Below are 18,031 nucleotides of genomic sequence, written 5' to 3'. Positions count from 1 at the left end.
GAATATAACTACTATAATACTGCTCCTATGTACAAGAATATAACTACTATAATACTGCCCCCTATATACAAGAATATAACTACTATAATACTGCTCCTATGTACAAGAATATAACTACTATAATACTACCCCCTATGTACAAGAATATAACTACTATAATACTGCTCCCTATGTACAAGAATATAACTACTATAATACTGCTCCTATGTACAAGAATATAACTACTATAATACTGCCCCCTATATACAAGAATATAACTACTATAATACTGCTCCTATGTACAAGAATATAACTACTATAATACTGCCCCCTATATACAAGAATATAACTACTATAATACTGCTCCTATGTACAAGAATATAACTACTATAATACTGCTCCCTATGTACAAGAATATAACTACTATAATACTGCTCCTATGTACAAGAATATAACTACTATAATACTGCTCCTATGTACAAGAATATAACTACTATAATACTGCCCCTATGTACAAGAATATAACTACTATAATACTGCTCCCTATGTACAAGAATATAACTACTGTAATACTGCCCCCTATGTACAAGAATATAACTACTATAATACTGCCCCCTATATACAAGAATATAACTACTATAATACTGCTCCTATGTACAAGAATATAACTACTATAATACTGCCCCCTATATACAAGAATATAACTACTATAATACTGCCCCCTATATACAAGAATATAACTACTATAATACTGCTCCTATGTACAGGAACATAGCTGCTATAATCCTGCCTTGTAGGTGTCCCGCTCACGTTGTAGCATGTAGTATACTCCTCTCCCCGGCTGCTCACAGAACATTCGGACGCCCCGGGGGAGCGGCTTATTTGAGGAGGATAATTGGCATAGGAGGATATTTAATCCCCTTTAATTAGGACATAAATCCGCGGTTGCCGCGAGGTCGGGGCTCGGCCGCTCACCTTTACGACCAGCTACTGTTATGTCAACAGATGTGAGGATTGACCGGCCAACTTACTGCGTATATCCTGGAAGAAGTAGGACCCCACGGCGGAGAAGGTCAGGACCGATATCGGCAGCGCGCAGTCGGACAGCAGCTCCCGGACTCTGGCGTGCAGGTAGGGGCTGGAATATAAGGACATATTAATATCTGACATCTCACACACACACACACACATTTACATAATAAACTTTTCATTTGTATATGAACTTTTGCAAGGATTCAAAAACAGCGCCCCACGTGCCCATAGGTTGGGGGAGGTATTGCAGCTTTGTTCTAGATTTCCTCTGTAATCAGCTGAGAATGGGGCGGAATTGAAACACTTTACAATAATTCCCTGGAAGGTTGGTCCTCTACCTCTTCTTGAACTGGTACAGCGTGTGTCCGAGCCACACGGTCCCGAACATCAGGAGCAGGCTGAGGACGGCGGACTCCTTCCCGTGCTGACCATCCGGGTACAGGAAGGAGCCGTTCAGGGAGGCGTTCAGGAAGTGGAGAGGATACGGGGTGCCATTGATGTGATACAGCGGTGAGCCCGAGGCCTCCTGGTGACACTTATTGAAGACTGTAAGAGAAGAACATAGTCCGGTGAGGATCGGCCATCACTCCGAGGCTCCCGCAGATTAAGAAATGGTAAAACGGAGGTGGAGGGAGTAGAGGGAGTAGAGACCATGCATATCTATGAAGCCTGGTGACCCACTGACTGACCGGTCACCCCCGAGGCACCAACACTAAAAAGAAAATGCACTGATCATTTGAGTAGCTGATCACTACTGAAGGTGGAGCCGAAACGCGTTGGTAATTCGAGATTACTAGTTTTGGTAGTAAGGACTGAAATGCAATTACATTTTTAAAGATGATCACAATTGAAATAGGAGACTGAAATGCAATGACGATTATTGAAATTGAGGGGCGGCCACCTGAAATGCGCTTATAATAAGATGTTAAATTGAGTTGACCACTCTATTGAAGGGCCTGATATGAGTTGATAATCTGAGATGCTCACTAGTGGAAGACGGGACAGAAATGTGTTCTTAACATGGACTAATAGTGGAAGAAAGGCCTGAAATGCGTTGATAAATTGAAAAAAAGGACTGAAATGCGTTGGTAATCTGAGATGCCCACTAGTGGGAAGACTGAAATGCCTTGATGAAATGAGATGACCACCATTGAAAGAAAGGACTGAATGTGTTGATAATCTTACATGACCACTAGAGGAAAAAAGGACTGAGATGCGTTGTTATCCTGAGCTGATCATTAGTGGAAGAAGGGACTGAAACGGGTTGATTAATTGAAATAAAGGACTGAAATGTGTTGGTAATCTGAGATACCCACTAGTGGAAGGACTGAAATGTGTTGGTAATCTGAGATACCCACTAGTGGAAGGACTGAAATGTGTTGGTAATCTGAGATACCCACTAGTGGAAGGACTGAAATGTGTTGACCACTATTGGGAGAAAGGACTGAATTTGTTGACCACTTAGGATGAGCACTCATATGGAAGGAGGGACTAAAAGGCTTTAATAATTTAATGCAACTCTGAAGGGTTGAAATGCGTTGGTAATTTGAGATGACTTATTACAGGGACTGAAACGTGTGGATCACTATGAAAAGCAGGGAATTAAATGCACCGCTAATGGTTTGGTACTCGCAGGCCAGAGATTAATCATGGGACTATGAGGGGATCTACTATGGGCTGCAGGCTTGGAGTAATGCATTTCCTTGTTTTTTTTCCCTTTATGTTTTGAGCGCAGATAACATTTGATGGAGGCCACGTTCACACTCTGAGGTGACAGCTACTTTGTGACCAGCGAATAAAAAGTGATGACACAGAGGTGACAGCACCTTCTGGAAGCAGAGACTGAAACGCGTTGATTGTTTGCTACACGGAGGTCAAAGGTGTGCGAGTAGAGGATGACTAGGACATAGGTGGACGGTGTGAGGGCTTACGGTTGTCCACATCTGTGGCAGACAATGGGCTCGGAGCGACGCGTTTCCTTGTGTTTTTTCCTTTATGTGATGAGGGAAGATAGGTCGTGATGGAGACTGGTGAGAGCCGGACCGGGGGAGGGCGCAGTGCAAGTGCTCATCCAGCCAGATGTCCGCAGCTTCCTGCAGCTCCCCCCCAACAAGCGGCACAATGGGGCCGAGGTGGGCCGACTAACGGGGAAATATCCGACCTCCGGGGTCACTACAGGAGAAGCGAGGCCGCCGTATGATGTGCATCCAATAATCATAGGAAAGTAGGAATCCCCCCCTACATTTATATATGGCTGTGGTGCCGCAGATGAAGATCCCAGAACTATGCAAATATTACCCAAAGGCTGATAACAGGGAGCAATAGGTTAGGCTCCACTGCATAAATAATGGGAGCGAGACATGATGTTCTCGCTCAGACCGGGGCCGGACACACCTCAGCTCGCGAGTCACAGCAGCTGACTAGTGTGAACGGAGACGAGAATCCCCCAATCACAGGACTCCTCGTAAAAGTCAGAGAAAGCCGCTGTAACTCCCAGAGGACCCACGCCGCTCCAACAGATCGTAACCGACACCAAGGACGAGTGCTATTCACCCCGACATTACACCGCGGAGGAGCCTTGTAATAGCCGCGCCGTCACCACATTGTTCCCACATGCCGTCACCCCAGGATATAAATATAAAGGACTTACTTTTTATCATCCCCTTCAGAGCATCGAGCACAAATGTTATGGATATAAAAAGGGCTATTATCTCTTCTGTCGACCTGAGAAAGGAGAACAAACAGAGTTACACCCTGTATTATACTCCAGAGCTGCACTCACTATTCTGCTGGTGCAGTCACTGTGCACATACATTACATTACTGATCCTGAGTTACATCCTGTATCATACTCCAGAGCTGCACTCACTATTCTGCTAGTGTAGTCACTGTGCACATACATTACATTACTGATCCGGAGTTACATCCTGTATTATACTCCAGAGCTGCACTCACTATTCTGCTGGTGCAGTCACTGTGCACATACATTACATTACTGATCCTGTACTGATCCTGAGTTACACCCTGTATTATACTCCAGAGCAGCACTCACTATTCTGCTGGTGCAGTCACTGTGTACATACATTACATTACTGATCCTGTACTGATCCTGAGTTACATCCTGTATTATACTCCAGAGCTGCACTCGCTATTCTGTTGGTGCAGTCACTGTGCACATACATTACATTACTGATCCTGTACTGATCCTGAGTTACACCCTGTATTATACTCCAGAGCTGCACTCACTATTCTGCTAGTGTAGTCACTGTGCACATACATTACATTACTGATCCTGAGTTACATCCTGTATCATACTCCAGAGCTGCACTCACTATTCTGCTAGTGTAGTCACTGTGCACATACATTACATTACTGATCCGGAGTTACATCCTGTATTATACTCCAGAGCTGCACTCACTATTCTGCTGGTGCAGTCACTGTGCACATACATTACATTACTGATCCTGTACTGATCCTGAGTTACACCCTGTATTATACTCCAGAGCAGCACTCACTATTCTGCTGGTGCAGTCACTGTGTACATACATTACATTACTGATCCTGTACTGATCCTGAGTTACATCCTGTATTATACTCCAGAGCTGCACTCACTATTCTGCTGGTGCAGTCACTGTGCACATACATTACATTACTGATCCTGTACTGATCCTGAGTTACACCCTGTATTATACTCCAGAGCAGCACTCACTATTCTGCTGGTGCAGTCACTGTGTACATACATTACATTACTGATCCTGTACTGATCTTGAGTTACATCCTGTATTATACTACAGAGCTGCACTCACTATTCTGTTGGTGCAGTCACTGTGCACATACATTACATTACTGATCCTGAGTTACATCCTGTATTATACTCCAGAGCTGCACTCACTATTCTGCTAGTGTAGTCACTGTGCACATACATTACATTACTGATCCTGTACTGATCCTGAGTTACATCCTGTATTATACTCCAGAGCTGCACTCACTATTCTGTTGGTGCAGTCACTGTGCACATACATTACATTACTGATCCTGTACTGATCCTGAGTTACATCCTGTATTATACTCCAGAGCTGCACTCACTATTCTGCTGGTGCAGTCACTGTGTACATACATTACATTACTGATCCTGGGTTGCATCCTGTATTATACTCCAGAGCTGCACTCACTATTCTGCTGGTGCAGTCACTGTGCACATACATTAAATTACTGATCCTGTACTGATCCTGAGTTACACCCTGTATTATACTCCAGAGCTGCACTCACTATTCTGCTGGTGCAGTCACTGTGTACATACATTACATTACTGATCCTGAGTTACATCCTGTATTACACTCCAGAGCTGCACTCACTATTCTGCTGGTGGAGTCACTGTGTACATACATTACATTACTGATCCTGAGTTACATCCTGTATTATACTCCAGAGCTGCATTCACTTTTCTGCTGGTGCAGTCACTGTGTACATACATTACATTACTGATCCTGAGTTACCTCCTGTATTATACTCCAGAGCTGCACTCACTTTTCTGCTGGTGCAGTCACTGTGTACATACATTACATTACTGATCCTGAGTTACATCCTGTATTATACTCCAGAGCAGCACTCACTATTCTGCTGGTGCAGTCACTGTGTACATACATTACATTACTGACCCTGTACTGACCCTGTACTGACCCTGAGTTACCTCCTGTATTATACTCCAGAGCTGCACTCACTATTCTGCTGGTGCAGTCACTGTGTACATACATTACATTACTGATCCTGAGTTACATCCTGTATTATACTCCAGAGCAGCACTCACTATTCTGCTGGTGCAGTCACTGTGTACATACATTACATTACTGATACTGAGTTACATCCTGTATTATATACTCCAGAGCTGCGCTCACTATTCTGCTGGTGCAGTCACTGTGTACATACATTACATTACTGATCCTGAGTTACACCCTGCATTATACTCCAGAGCTGCACTCACTATTCTGCTGGTGCAGTCACTGTGCACATACATTACATTACTGATCCTGTACTGATCCTGAGTTACATCCTGTATTATACCCCAGAGTTGCACTCACTATTCTGCTGGTGCAGTCACAGTGTACATACATTACATTACTGATCCTGAGTTACATCCTGTATTATACTCCAGAGCAGCACTCACTATTCTGCTGGTGCAGTCACTGTGTACATATATTACTGATCCGGAGTTACATCCTGTATTATACTCCAGAGCAGCACTCACTATTCTGCTGGTGCAGTCACTGTGTACATACATTACATTACTGATCCTGAGTTACATCCTGTATTATACTCCAGAGCAGCACTCACTATTCTGCTGGTGCAGTCACTGTGTACATACATTACATTACTGATCCTGAGTTACACCCTGTATTATACTCCAGAGCTGCACTCACTATTCTGCTGGTGCAGTCACTGTGTACATACATTACATTACTGATCCTGTACTGATCCTGAGTTACATCCTGTATTATACTCCAGAGCTGCACTCACTATTCTGCTGGTGCAGTCACTGTGTACATACATTACATTACTGATCCTGTACTGATCCTGAGTTACCTCCTGTATTATACTCCAGAGCTGCACTCATTATTCTGCGGGTGCTATCACTGTGTACATACATTACATTACTGATCCTGAGTTACATCCTGTATTATACTCCAGAGCTGCACTCACTATTCTGCTGGTGCAGTCACTGTGTACATACATTACATTACTGATCCTGAGTTACACCCTGTATTATACTCCAGAGCTGCACTCACTATTCTGCTGGTGCAGTCACTGTGCACATACATTACATTACTGATCCTGAGTTACATTCTGCATTATACTCCAGTGCTGCACTCACTATTCTGCTGGTGCAGTCACTGTGTACATACATTACATTACTGATCCTGTACTGATCCTGAGTTACATCCTGTATTATACCCCAGAGCTGCACTCACTATTCTGCTGGTGCAGTCACTGTGAACATACATTACGGATCCTGAATTACATCCTGTATTATGCTCCAGAGCTGCACTCACTATTCTGCTGGTGCAGTCACAGTGTACATACATTACATTACTGATCCTGTACTGATCCTGAGTTACATCCTGTATTATACTCCAGAGTTGCACTCACTATTCTGCTGGTGCAGTCACTGTGTACATACATTACATTACTGATCCTGAGTTACACCCTGTATTATACTCCAGAGCTGCACTCACTATTCTGCTGGTGCAGTCACTGTGTACATACATTACATTACTGATCCTGTACTGATCCTGAGTTACATCCTGTATTATACTCCAGAGCTGCACTCACTATTCTGCTGGTGCAGTCACTGTGTACATGCATTACATTACTGATCCTGTACTGATCCTGAGTTACATCCTGTATTATACTCCAGAGCTGCACTCACTATTCTGCTGGTGCAGTCACTGTGTACATACATTACATTACTGATCCTGTACTGATCCTGAGTTACCTCCTGTATTATACTCCAGAGCTGCACTCATTATTCTGCGGGTGCTATCACTGTGTACATACATTACATTACTGATCCTGAGTTACATCCTGTATTATACTCCAGAGCTGCACTCACTATTCTGCTGGTGCAGTCACTGTGTACATACATTACATTACTGATCCTGAGTTACACCCTGTATTATACTCCAGAGCTGCACTCACTATTCTGCTGGTGCAGTCACTGTGTACATACATTACATTACTGATCCTGAGTTACATCCTGTATTATGCTCCAGAGCTGCACTCACTATTCTGCTGGTGGAGTCACTGTGCACATACATTACATTACTGATCCTGAGTTACATTCTGCATTATACTCCAGTGCTGCACTCACTATTCTGCTGGTGCAGTCACTGTGTACATACATTACATTACTGATCCTGTACTGATCCTGAGTTACATCCTGTATTATACCCCAGAGCTGCACTCACTATTCTGCTGGTGCAGTCACTGTGTACATACATTACATTACTGATCCTGTACTGATCCTGAGTTACATCCTGTATTATACTCCAGAGCTGCACTCACTATTCTGCTGGTGCAGTCACTGTGTACATACATTACATTACTGATCCTGAATTACATCCTGTATTATGCTCCAGAGCTGCACTCACTATTCTGCTGGTGCAGTCACAGTGTACATACATTACATTACTGATCCTGAGTTACATCCTGTATTATGCTCCAGAGCTGCACTCACTATTCTGCTGGTGCAGTCACAGTGTACATACATTACATTACTGATCCTGAGTTACATCCTGTATTATACTCCAGAGCTGCACTCACTATTCTGCTGGTGCAGTCACTGTGTACATATATTACTGATCCGGAGATAATAATAATAATAATAATAATAATAATAATAATAATAATTTATCTATCTATGAGCCGTCACCTCTTGAAGAGCTTCATCAGCATGCTACAATTGAACAGGGAGTAGAGGATGAGGAAGCAGCTATTCCACAGCCCCGTCCAGGCGTAGAAAGCTTTAAAGTCCAGGTTGTAGTCATCACAGATGCCGACGATAACTGCGGGAATAGGAGACTTGGGGTTATACTCCCCTCCCAAACATACAGACTATGAGCCCATCATACAGGGATGTTTGACTTGCTGAGAAACAGATTATGGTGAAGGAGTTGAGTAAGGTCTCGGCTCTCCTTGATAATATTTTGGTGGAGCATGCGGGCAATGGCGTCATCCACAGAGCCCTCTCCCCTCCACCAATTATGAAGTTCCTGCCATTAGTGGAGGGTCTCGCAGGCTTAGACCCAAGAAGAAACCATCACCCTGGGCTGAGGTCTGCGATGCCGGCAGCACATGCGCTTACCTACCTTTGATATATAAAGCTAAGGGTGCGGTCGTCAATAATACCACCAGAGGCTGCCCGGAGAGGACGGAGTATAGCACACCCCCAATGCCCTGACCAATAATCGTCTTCTGCACATCTGTAACGAGAGGTGGACATGGCGTTGAGTGATCATTTCAAGGTGTTCAAGGCCAAAAAAAATAAAAAAATCATTTACAAAAACTAAAAACCCAAAATAACAAAAAAAAATAATGCAAATAAATCCATCAATAAAGCAAAACTAAGATCTAGCAAGAAGGTCACCCACCCACTTTTGTCTCCCACGATGATACACAGTTAGGTCCAGAAATATTTGGACAGTGAAAAGTTGTCATTGTAGCTTTTTACCAAAACATATTCTAGATCATGTTCTATAATCAATATCGGCTTATAGTGTCGACTCAGCTTTAATTTGAGGGGCGTCACATACTAATTGTAGTAAGCGTTTAGGAGTTACAGCCCTTTAATATGCGGCTGCCTCTTTTTCAAGAGACAAAACAATTGGAGAAATATCTCAGAAGCTCTTTAATGGACTCCATGGGCTTTCCCCCGTTATCAGTTAAGCAGCTAAAAGGTCTGGAGCTGATTCTCAGTGTGGCATTTGCATTTTTGCATTGTTGATGTGAACCCACAACATTCGGTCAAAGGAGTTCTCAATGGAAGAGAAACAGATCATCATTAGGAGGGGGAAAAAAAAGAAGAAATACATCACAGAGATAGCAGAAATGCTAGGAGAGGCCATCACAACAGTTTCTGCAAAAAAAAAGAGCACTGGTGAGCGGAGAACTTAAAAAGGTCTGGACGTCCTCGGAAGACAACAGTGATGGATGATCACGGAGTCCTTTCCACGGTGAAGAAAAACCTCTTCATAACATCCACCCAAGTGAAGAACACTCTCCAGAAAGTCTGTGTCTCAGTATCTAAGTCTACCATAGAGAAAAGACTTCATGAGAGCAAATACAGAGGGTTCACCACAAAGTGCAAACCATTAATTGGCCTTAAATAGAAAGGACAAATTAGACTTTGCCAAAAAACCATCTGAAGACGCGGTGCTGTTCTGGAAAAGATGAAACTAAGATCAACCTGTACCAGAATGATGGGAAGAAGAAAGTATGGAGAAGGCTCAAGATCCAAAGCACATCATACCCTCTGTAAAACATGGTGGAGGCTGTGTGATGGCGCGGGCAAGCATGGCTTCCAATGGCACAGAGTCCCTACTGTTTACCGATGATGTGACTGAAGAGAGAAGCAGCCGGATGAATCCTGTGTGTACAGGGCGATACTTTCTGCTCAGATTCAACCAAATGCAGCAATAATTATTGGACGACGCTTCACAGGACAGATGGACAATGAGCCAAAACATCCTGAGAAAGCAAAGAAGTGGGATATTCTGCAATGGCCGAGTCATCACCAGATCTCAGCCCATTGAGCCACATTTCACAGGCTGAAGACAAAACGTAAGACAGAAAGAGCCACAAACTGAAGTCACTGCAGTAAAGGCGGCAAAGCCTCACACCGGAGGAGACCAGCAATGGTGACGTCAGTGGCCTCCAGACTTCAGGCAGTCATTGCCTGTAAAGCCTCACACCGGAGGAGACCAGCAATGGTGACGTCAGTGGCCTCCAGACTTCAGGCCGTCATTGCCTGTAAAGCCTCACACCGGAGGAGACCAGCAATGGTGACGTCCGTGGCCTCCAGACTTCAGGCAGTCATTGCCTGTAAAGCCTCACACCGGAGGAGACCAGCAATGGTGACGTCAGTGGCCTCCAGACTTCAGGCCGTCATTGCCTGTAAAGCCTCACACCGGAGGAGACCAGCAATGGTGACGTCAGTGGCCTCCAGACTTCAGGCCGTCATTGCCTGTAAAGCCTCACACCGGAGGAGACCAGCAATGGTGACGTCAGTGGCCTCCAGACTTCAGGCCGTCATTGCCTGTAAAGCCTCACACCGGAGGAGACCAGCAATGGTGACGTCAGTGGCCTCCAGACTTCAGGCCGTCATTGCCTGTAAAGCCTCACACCGGAGGAGACCAGCAATGGTGACGTCAGTGGCCTCCAGACTTCAGGCCGTCATTGCCTGTAAAGGATTCTCCACAAAGTATTAAACATAAACATTTTATTTCTGGTAAAGGTAATTTGTCCAATTACTTTTGAGCCCCTGAAATGAGGAGGTTTTGTAGAAAAATGGCTGCAATTCCTAAACGTTTCACAGGATATTTTTGTTCAACCCCTTTAATTAAACCTGAAAGTCTCCACTTCAATTGCGTCTCAGTTATTTCATTTTACACCCAAAATAGCGGCCTGCAGAGCTGAAATCACGAAGATGCGTCACTGGTCAAAGGTTTCTGGACTGAACCATCTTAAAAATGAAGTCTGCAAAATCACTAACTCTCCAAAATCACTCAAAATCTCTGACATCACTGAGTGCCAAATTAGAGGCCACGAAAAACGAGAGGTAAAACAGAAAAGTAAAGACATGCGAGCGAACACAGAGTCAATGACACGACGACAAGAGTCATTTCAGAGACTGCACCTCACGCACACACAGATACTTTAGGCTACAGGCACCTTTGTTCAATATTTTATGGTTTATTTGCTTTTTAAGAGTAAAGTTAAACATTTTAAAATAATCTTTACCATTTTGCTGCCTCAGAGTGTGTGTAAGACAGAGGCAGAAAGTGGGGAGGAGTAGTACAGACATTTCCACAAGAGAGAGGGGAGAAAGCATGCACAGTCTCAGGGAGGGTAAAGAAAACAGGTTGTATGGAACAAGAAAAGTACATAATGAAAAAAAAAAAAAAAGTACAGGATGATAGCTGTGCTGATATATGAGCCCATGAAGACAGCAATACTCTGGATACATGTCATATCTAACCTATACTACTAGAAGAGAAAGCATGTATATTCATGGACAGGCAAGAAAGCATTTACTCTCTCAGGGAGGGCAGAAAAAAAAAACAGGATGTACAGAAGAACAAAAGTACATAATGAAACAAATGTACACAATAGAAGTCATGCTGATATAGGAGCTCATGAAGACAGCAATATTAAGGGACCCAAACCAAGTGACAGGTTAGAGTTAAAAAAAAAATCACTATCTACAATTACACTGTTAAAATTAATATTAAAAAGTTGAGTAACTTTGCTTCATTATATTTATATCAGTCTTCCATTATTTAATTTCAGCTCTTTGCCTATCCATAATTCTGCTGGTTGACTTTAGAAACAGACGTTCAGCTCTACACCCTGTCAGAAATGGACAACTTCCAAAATGCATTTGCACTCACTTGCCAATATTGACCATCACCACTAGGGGAGCTAATCCTTATATACCAGTACATGACTACTACCAACCAACTTCCACTAGGGGCACTGATCCATTTATACCAGTACATTACTATTACTGACCACCACCACTAGGGGCACTGATCCATTCACACTAGTACATTACTATTACTGACCACCACCACTAGGGGCACTGATCCATTCATACCAGTACATCACTACTACTGACCACCACCACTAGGGGCACTGATCCATTCATACCAGTACATCACTACTACTGACCACCACCACTAGGGGCACTGATCCATTCATACCAGTACATCACTACTACTGACCACCACCACTAGGGGCACTGATCCATGTATACCAGTACACTACTATTACTGACCACCACTAGGAGCACTGATCCATTCATACCAGTACATCACTACTATTGACCACCACCACTAGGGGCACTGATCCATTCATACCAGTACATCACTATTATTGACCACCACCACTAGGGGCACGGATCCATTCATACCAGTACATCACTACTACTGACCACCACCACTAGGGGCACTGATCCATTCATACCAGTACATCACTACTACCGACCACCACCACTAGGAGGAACTGAACATTATATACCAGTACATGATTACTACTGACCCACTACCACTAGGAGGCACTGATCCATGCATACCAGTACATGACTACTACTTGCCACCTCCACCACCACTAGGGGGCGCTGATCCCTATCAGTATATGACTAATACCGACCCACTACCAGTGGGGGCACTGATCTTTGTACACCATCACCATAGAAATTTACAGTAACTGAACACTATATGCAATTCTCTCTCGGTCAGTAAGGAAGAGAGGACAACCTTCTGGCTTAATGATGGAGGAACCAGAGCGCTTGAGGAAGCAGCAGCTGCGAAACATTCAATAACCCTGAAAATCAAGGCTGAGCAGACATGGCTGTATCAGGGGCATAGAGGTAAGAATCACCAAGTCAATGGAAGATCACTATCACCACATTCGAAATCCAGGCAAGGCACGCATCTACATGTGTACAGTCAGCACAATGGAGGCACCGTCTACACGTCCACACATCCCAGCAGTACAGACGTAAGTAGCACCGATGCTACCCACCTGGTTAATCTCTTCCAAGTTGATAGATGCAAAACAAATGATCTTCAAAGAAAATCTTACCAATCACCCCGCGAGTGTTTTCATCATTCAAAGAGCCAAAGGCGATAGAAGGCAGGAGGCAAGCAAAGTACAAGAAAATCGCAGTCGTAGTGTACTTTCCGATGGCCTTGTTCTTTCCGATAATGCCTGTGGAGGAAAGTAGAGCAACAAAGCCTGGAGTTACTGCTGGGACCGTGCTCTGGAGCGGAGGCAACAGTGTCATAATGATACGGTAAAGTAATGGTGTGAAGGTGCGGTAGACGAACGAGAGTATAAAAGAATGAAACCTACAGGGCCAGATAGAGGGAAAAGGAAGGCAAGGCGAGAGAAAGGGGGAAAAGGAAGGCAAGGCGAGAGAGGGAGGGGAAAGGAAGGCAAGGCGAGAGAAAGGGGGAAAAGGAAGGCAAGGCGAGAGAAAGGGGGAAAAGGAAGGCAAGGCGAGAGAGAGAGGGGAAAAGGAAGGCAAGGCAAGAGAGGGGAAAGGAAGGCAAGGCGAGAGAAAGGGGGAAAAGGAAGGCAAGGCAAGAGAAAGGGGGAAAAGGAAGGCAAGGCGAGAGAGAGAGAGAGGGGAAAAGGAAGGCAAGGCAAGAGAGGGGAAAGGAAGGCAAGGCGAGAGAGAGAGGGGAAAAGGAAAGCAAGGCGAGAGAAAGGGGGAAAAGGAAGGCAAGGCGAGAGAGAGGGGAAAGGAAGGCAAGGCGAGAGAAAGGGGGAAAAGGAAGGCAAGGCGAGAGAAAGGGGGAAAAGGAAGGCAAGGCGAGAGAAAGGGGGAAAAGGAAGGCAAGGCGAGAGAAAGGGGGAAAAGGAAGGCAAGGCGAGAGAGAGGGGAAAGGAAGGCAAGGCGAGAGAGAGAGGGGAAAGGAAGGCAAGGCGAGAGAAAGGGGGAAAAGGAAGGCAAGGCGAGAGAAAGGGGGAAAAGGAAGGCAAGGCGAGAGAGGGAGGGGAAAGGAAGGCAAGGCGAGAGAAAGGGGGAAAAGGAAGGCAAGGCGAGAGAAAGGGGGAAAAGGAAGGCAAGGCGAGAGAAAGGGGGAAAAGGAAGGCAAGGCGAGAGAGAGAGGGGAAAAGGAAGGCAAGGCAAGAGAGGGGAAAGGAAGGCAAGGCGAGAGAAAGGGGGAAAAGGAAGGCAAGGCGAGAGAAAGGGGGAAAAGGAAGGCAAGGCGAGAGAGAGAGAGAGGGGAAAAGGAAGGCAAGGCAAGAGAGGGGAAAGGAAGGCAAGGCGAGAGAGAGAGGGGAAAAGGAAAGCAAGGCGAGAGAAAGGGGGAAAAGGAAGGCAAGGCGAGAGAGAGGGGAAAGGAAGGCAAGGCGAGAGAAAGGGGGAAAAGGAAGGCAAGGCGAGAGAAAGGGGGAAAAGGAAGGCAAGGCGAGAGAAAGGGGGAAAAGGAAGGCAAGGCGAGAGAAAGGGGGAAAAGGAAGGCAAGGCGAGAGAGAGGGGAAAGGAAGGCAAGGCGAGAGAGAGAGGGGAAAGGAAGGCAAGGCGAGAGAAAGGGGGAAAAGGAAGGCAAGGCGAGAGAAAGGGGGAAAAGGAAGGCAAGGCGAGAGAGGGAGGGGAAAGGAAGGCAAGGCGAGAGAAAGGGGGAAAAGGAAGGCAAGGCGAGAGAAAGGGGGAAAAGGAAGGCAAGGCGAGAGAAAGGGGGAAAAGGAAGGCAAGGCGAGAGAAAGGGGGAAAAGGAAGGCAAGGCGAGAGAGAGAGGGGAAAAGGAAGGCAAGGCAAGAGAGGGGAAAGGAAGGCAAGGCGAGAGAAAGGGGGAAAAGGAAGGCAAGGCGAGAGAAAGGGGGAAAAGGAAGGCAAGGCGAGAGAAAGGGGGAAAAGGAAGGCAAGGCGAGAGAGAGAGAGAGGGGAAAAGGAAGGCAAGGCAAGAGAGGGGAAAGGAAGGCAAGGCGAGAGAGAGAGGGGAAAAGGAAAGCAAGGCGAGAGAAAGGGGGAAAAGGAAGGCAAGGCGAGAGAGAGGGGAAAGGAAGGCAAGGCGAGAGAAAGGGGGAAAAGGAAGGCAAGGCGAGAGAAAGGGGGAAAAGGAAGGCAAGGCGAGAGAAAGGGGGAAAAGGAAGGCAAGGCGAGAGAAAGGGGGAAAAGGAAGGCAAGGCGAGAGAGAGGGGAAAGGAAGGCAAGGCGAGAGAGAGAGGGGAAAGGAAGGCAAGGCGAGAGAAAGGGGGAAAAGGAAGGCAAGGCGAGAGAAAGGGGGAAAAGGAAGGCAAGGCGAGAGAGGGAGGGGAAAGGAAGGCAAGGCGAGAGAAAGGGGGAAAAGGAAGGCAAGGCGAGAGAGAGGGGAAAGGAAGGCAAGGCGAGAGAGAGAGGGGAAAGGAAGGCAAGGCGAGAGAGAGAGGGAAAAGGAAGGCAAGGCGAGAGAGAGAGGGAGGGGAAAAGGAAGGCAAAGCGAGAGAGGGAGGGGAAAAGGAAGGCAAGGCGAGAGAGAGGGGAAAGGAAGGCAAGGCGAGAGAGAGGGGAAAGGAAGGCAAGGCGAGAGAGAGAGGGAGGGGAAAAGGAAGGCAAGGCGAGAGAGAGAGGGGAAAAGAAGGCAAGACGAGAGAGGGAGGGGAAAAGAAGGCAAGGCGAGAGAAAGGGGGAAAAGGAAGGCAAGGCGAGAGAGAGAGGGAGGGGAAAGGAAGGCAAGGCGAGAGAGAGAGGGAGGGGAAAAGAAGGCAAGGCGAGAGAAAGGGGAAAAGGAAGGCAAGGCGAGAGAAAGGGGGAAAAGGAAGGCAAGGCGAGAGAGAGAGGGAGGGGAAAAGGAAGGCAAAGCGAGAGAGAGAGGGAGGGGAAAAGGAAGGCAAGGCGAGAGAGAGAGGGGAAAGGAAGGCAAGGCAAGAAAGAGAGGGAGGGGAAAAGAAAGGCAAAGCGAGAGAGAGAGGGGAAAAGGAAGGCAAGGCCAAGGCGAGAGAGAGAGGGGAAAAGGAAGGCAAGGCCAAGGCGAAAAAGAGAGGGGAAAAGGAAGGCAAGTCCAAGGCGAGAGAGAGAGGGAGGGGAAAAGGAAGGCAAGGCCAAGGCGAGAGAGTGAGAGAGGGGGTAAAGGAAGGCAAGGCCAAGGCGAGAGAGAGGGGGTAAAGGAAGGCAAGGCCAAGGCGAGAGAGAGGGGGTAAAGGAAGGCAAGGCCAAGGCGAGAGAGAGGGGGTAAAGGAAGGCAAGGCCAAGGCGAGAGAGAGGGGGTAAAGGAAGGCACAGCAAGGCCAAGGCGAGAGAGAGGGGGTAAAGGAAGGCAAGGCCAAGGCGAGAGAGGGAGGGGAAAAGGAAGGCAAGGCCAAGGCGAGAGAGTGAGAGAGGGGGTAAAGGAAGGCAAGGCCAAGGCGAGAGAGAGGGGGTAAAGGAAGGCAAGGCCAAGGCGAGAGAGAGGGGGTAAAGGAAGGTAAGGCCAAGGAGAGAGAGTGAGAGAGGGGGTAAAGGAAGGCAAGGCCAAGGCGAGAGAGGGAGGGGAAAAGGAAGGCAAGGCCAAGGCGAGAGAGTGAGAGAGGAGGTAAAGGAAGGCAAGGCCAAGGCGAGAGAGTGAGAGAGGGGGTAAAGGAAGGCAAGGCCAAGGCGAGAGAGTGAGAGAGGGGGTAAAGGAAGGCAAGGCCAAGGCGAGAGAGAGGGGGTAAAGGAAGGCAAGGCCAAGGCGAGAGAGAGGGGGTAAAGGAAGGTAAGGCCAAGGAGAGAGAGGGAGGGGAAAAGGAAGACAAGGCCAAGGTGAGAGAGGGAGGGGAAAAGGAAGAAGCCAGAGGAGGAGGAGGGGGAGGGAAAAGAAAGAAAGAGAGAGAAAGAGAGAGAAAGAGAGAGAAAGAGAGAGAAAGAGAGAGAAAGAGAGAGAAAGAGAGAGAAAGAGAGAGAAAGAGAGAGAAAGAGAGAGAAAGAGAGAGAAAGAGAGAGAAAGAGAGAGAAAGAGAGAGAAAGAGAGAGAAAGAGAGAGAAAGAGAGAGAAAGAAAAAGAAAGAAAAAGAAAGAAAAAGAAAGAAAAAGAAAGAAAAAGAAAGAAAAAGAAAGAAAAAGAAAGAAAAAGAAAGAAAAGCTGGAGATAGAGAAAGGAAGAGAAGGAGGGGGAGTAAGACTGAGATGGAGAGAAAACGTCTTGACTTGAGATAACACGTTTAAAATAAGAAGAAACAAATAACCCCTTTGGTGTAGATCTGATACAATCGCCCCAGTATGAAGACGCCTTTGATTGACATGAGCCCATCCAGTTTGCTGCTGCCATGCAGGAGCACTGGAGATGGAGGACGTGGAGCGCCGCGTCCTCGGTCACATCATTATAAAATGACCCCGGAGGACATTGTGCCCCTTTTGGCGCGGAGCATTATTAGGATATTATTCTGTAAGTGCATGTGAAGGGTCTGTAGAGCCGGGGATGGAGGACACCATTACGCAGGTGAGGAGAATCCATACCGCTGAGATCTTACTTTAGTGACGGCTTCTTGCCCATTTCGTACAGCGCCGGCCACATCCAGGAGCCACGGAGGCTTATAGCAGTAACTGGGTCATATCATTACTGCAGGGGAAAGCCGGAGACTGCAGGTGTCATCACTGTCTGCTGGTCTAATACTACAGCCGTGTGCGGAGACCAAGATCCTGCACAGAATCCCTCAACTCTCTTCTCCAAGATCAGGCAGATTGTTTATGATCAGGCAGAGTGACTCCGAAGTGGACAGGCACATCTGTATCAGCCTTACATTAATCCCATCACTGCCCTAAACCAGCAGGGATTCTTACAATAAACTCTTCAGTCTAG

General features: G+C 46.4%; 1 protein-coding gene across 17 annotated transcripts in view; it reads right to left on the bottom strand.

Annotated features, from left to right (window-relative positions):
* Positions 1-18,031, bottom strand: part of SLC4A11 (solute carrier family 4 member 11) — a 461,140-nt gene that overhangs the window by 22,336 nt on the left and 420,773 nt on the right. For all 17 annotated transcript variants that reach the window (XM_073649336.1, XM_073649316.1, XM_073649323.1 and 14 more), the window contains 6 exons: positions 13,368-13,493; positions 8,873-8,986; positions 8,437-8,569; positions 3,662-3,735; positions 1,350-1,557; positions 1,011-1,117 (listed from right to left, as the gene is read on the bottom strand). In XM_073649336.1, the coding sequence (XP_073505437.1) occupies positions 1,011-1,117; positions 1,350-1,557; positions 3,662-3,735; positions 8,437-8,569; positions 8,873-8,986; positions 13,368-13,493 (762 nt within the window). The remainder of the gene's footprint in view (positions 1-1,010; positions 1,118-1,349; positions 1,558-3,661; positions 3,736-8,436; positions 8,570-8,872; positions 8,987-13,367; positions 13,494-18,031) is intronic.

Source organism: Phyllobates terribilis, unplaced genomic scaffold (genome assembly GCF_046119375.1).
Source record: "Phyllobates terribilis strain yellow unplaced genomic scaffold, ASM4611937v1 Scaffold_1__5_contigs__length_1240528914, whole genome shotgun sequence".
Lineage (NCBI taxonomy): Eukaryota > Metazoa > Chordata > Amphibia > Anura > Dendrobatidae > Phyllobates > Phyllobates terribilis.
This window is presented reverse-complemented; position numbering and strand designations above follow the sequence as displayed.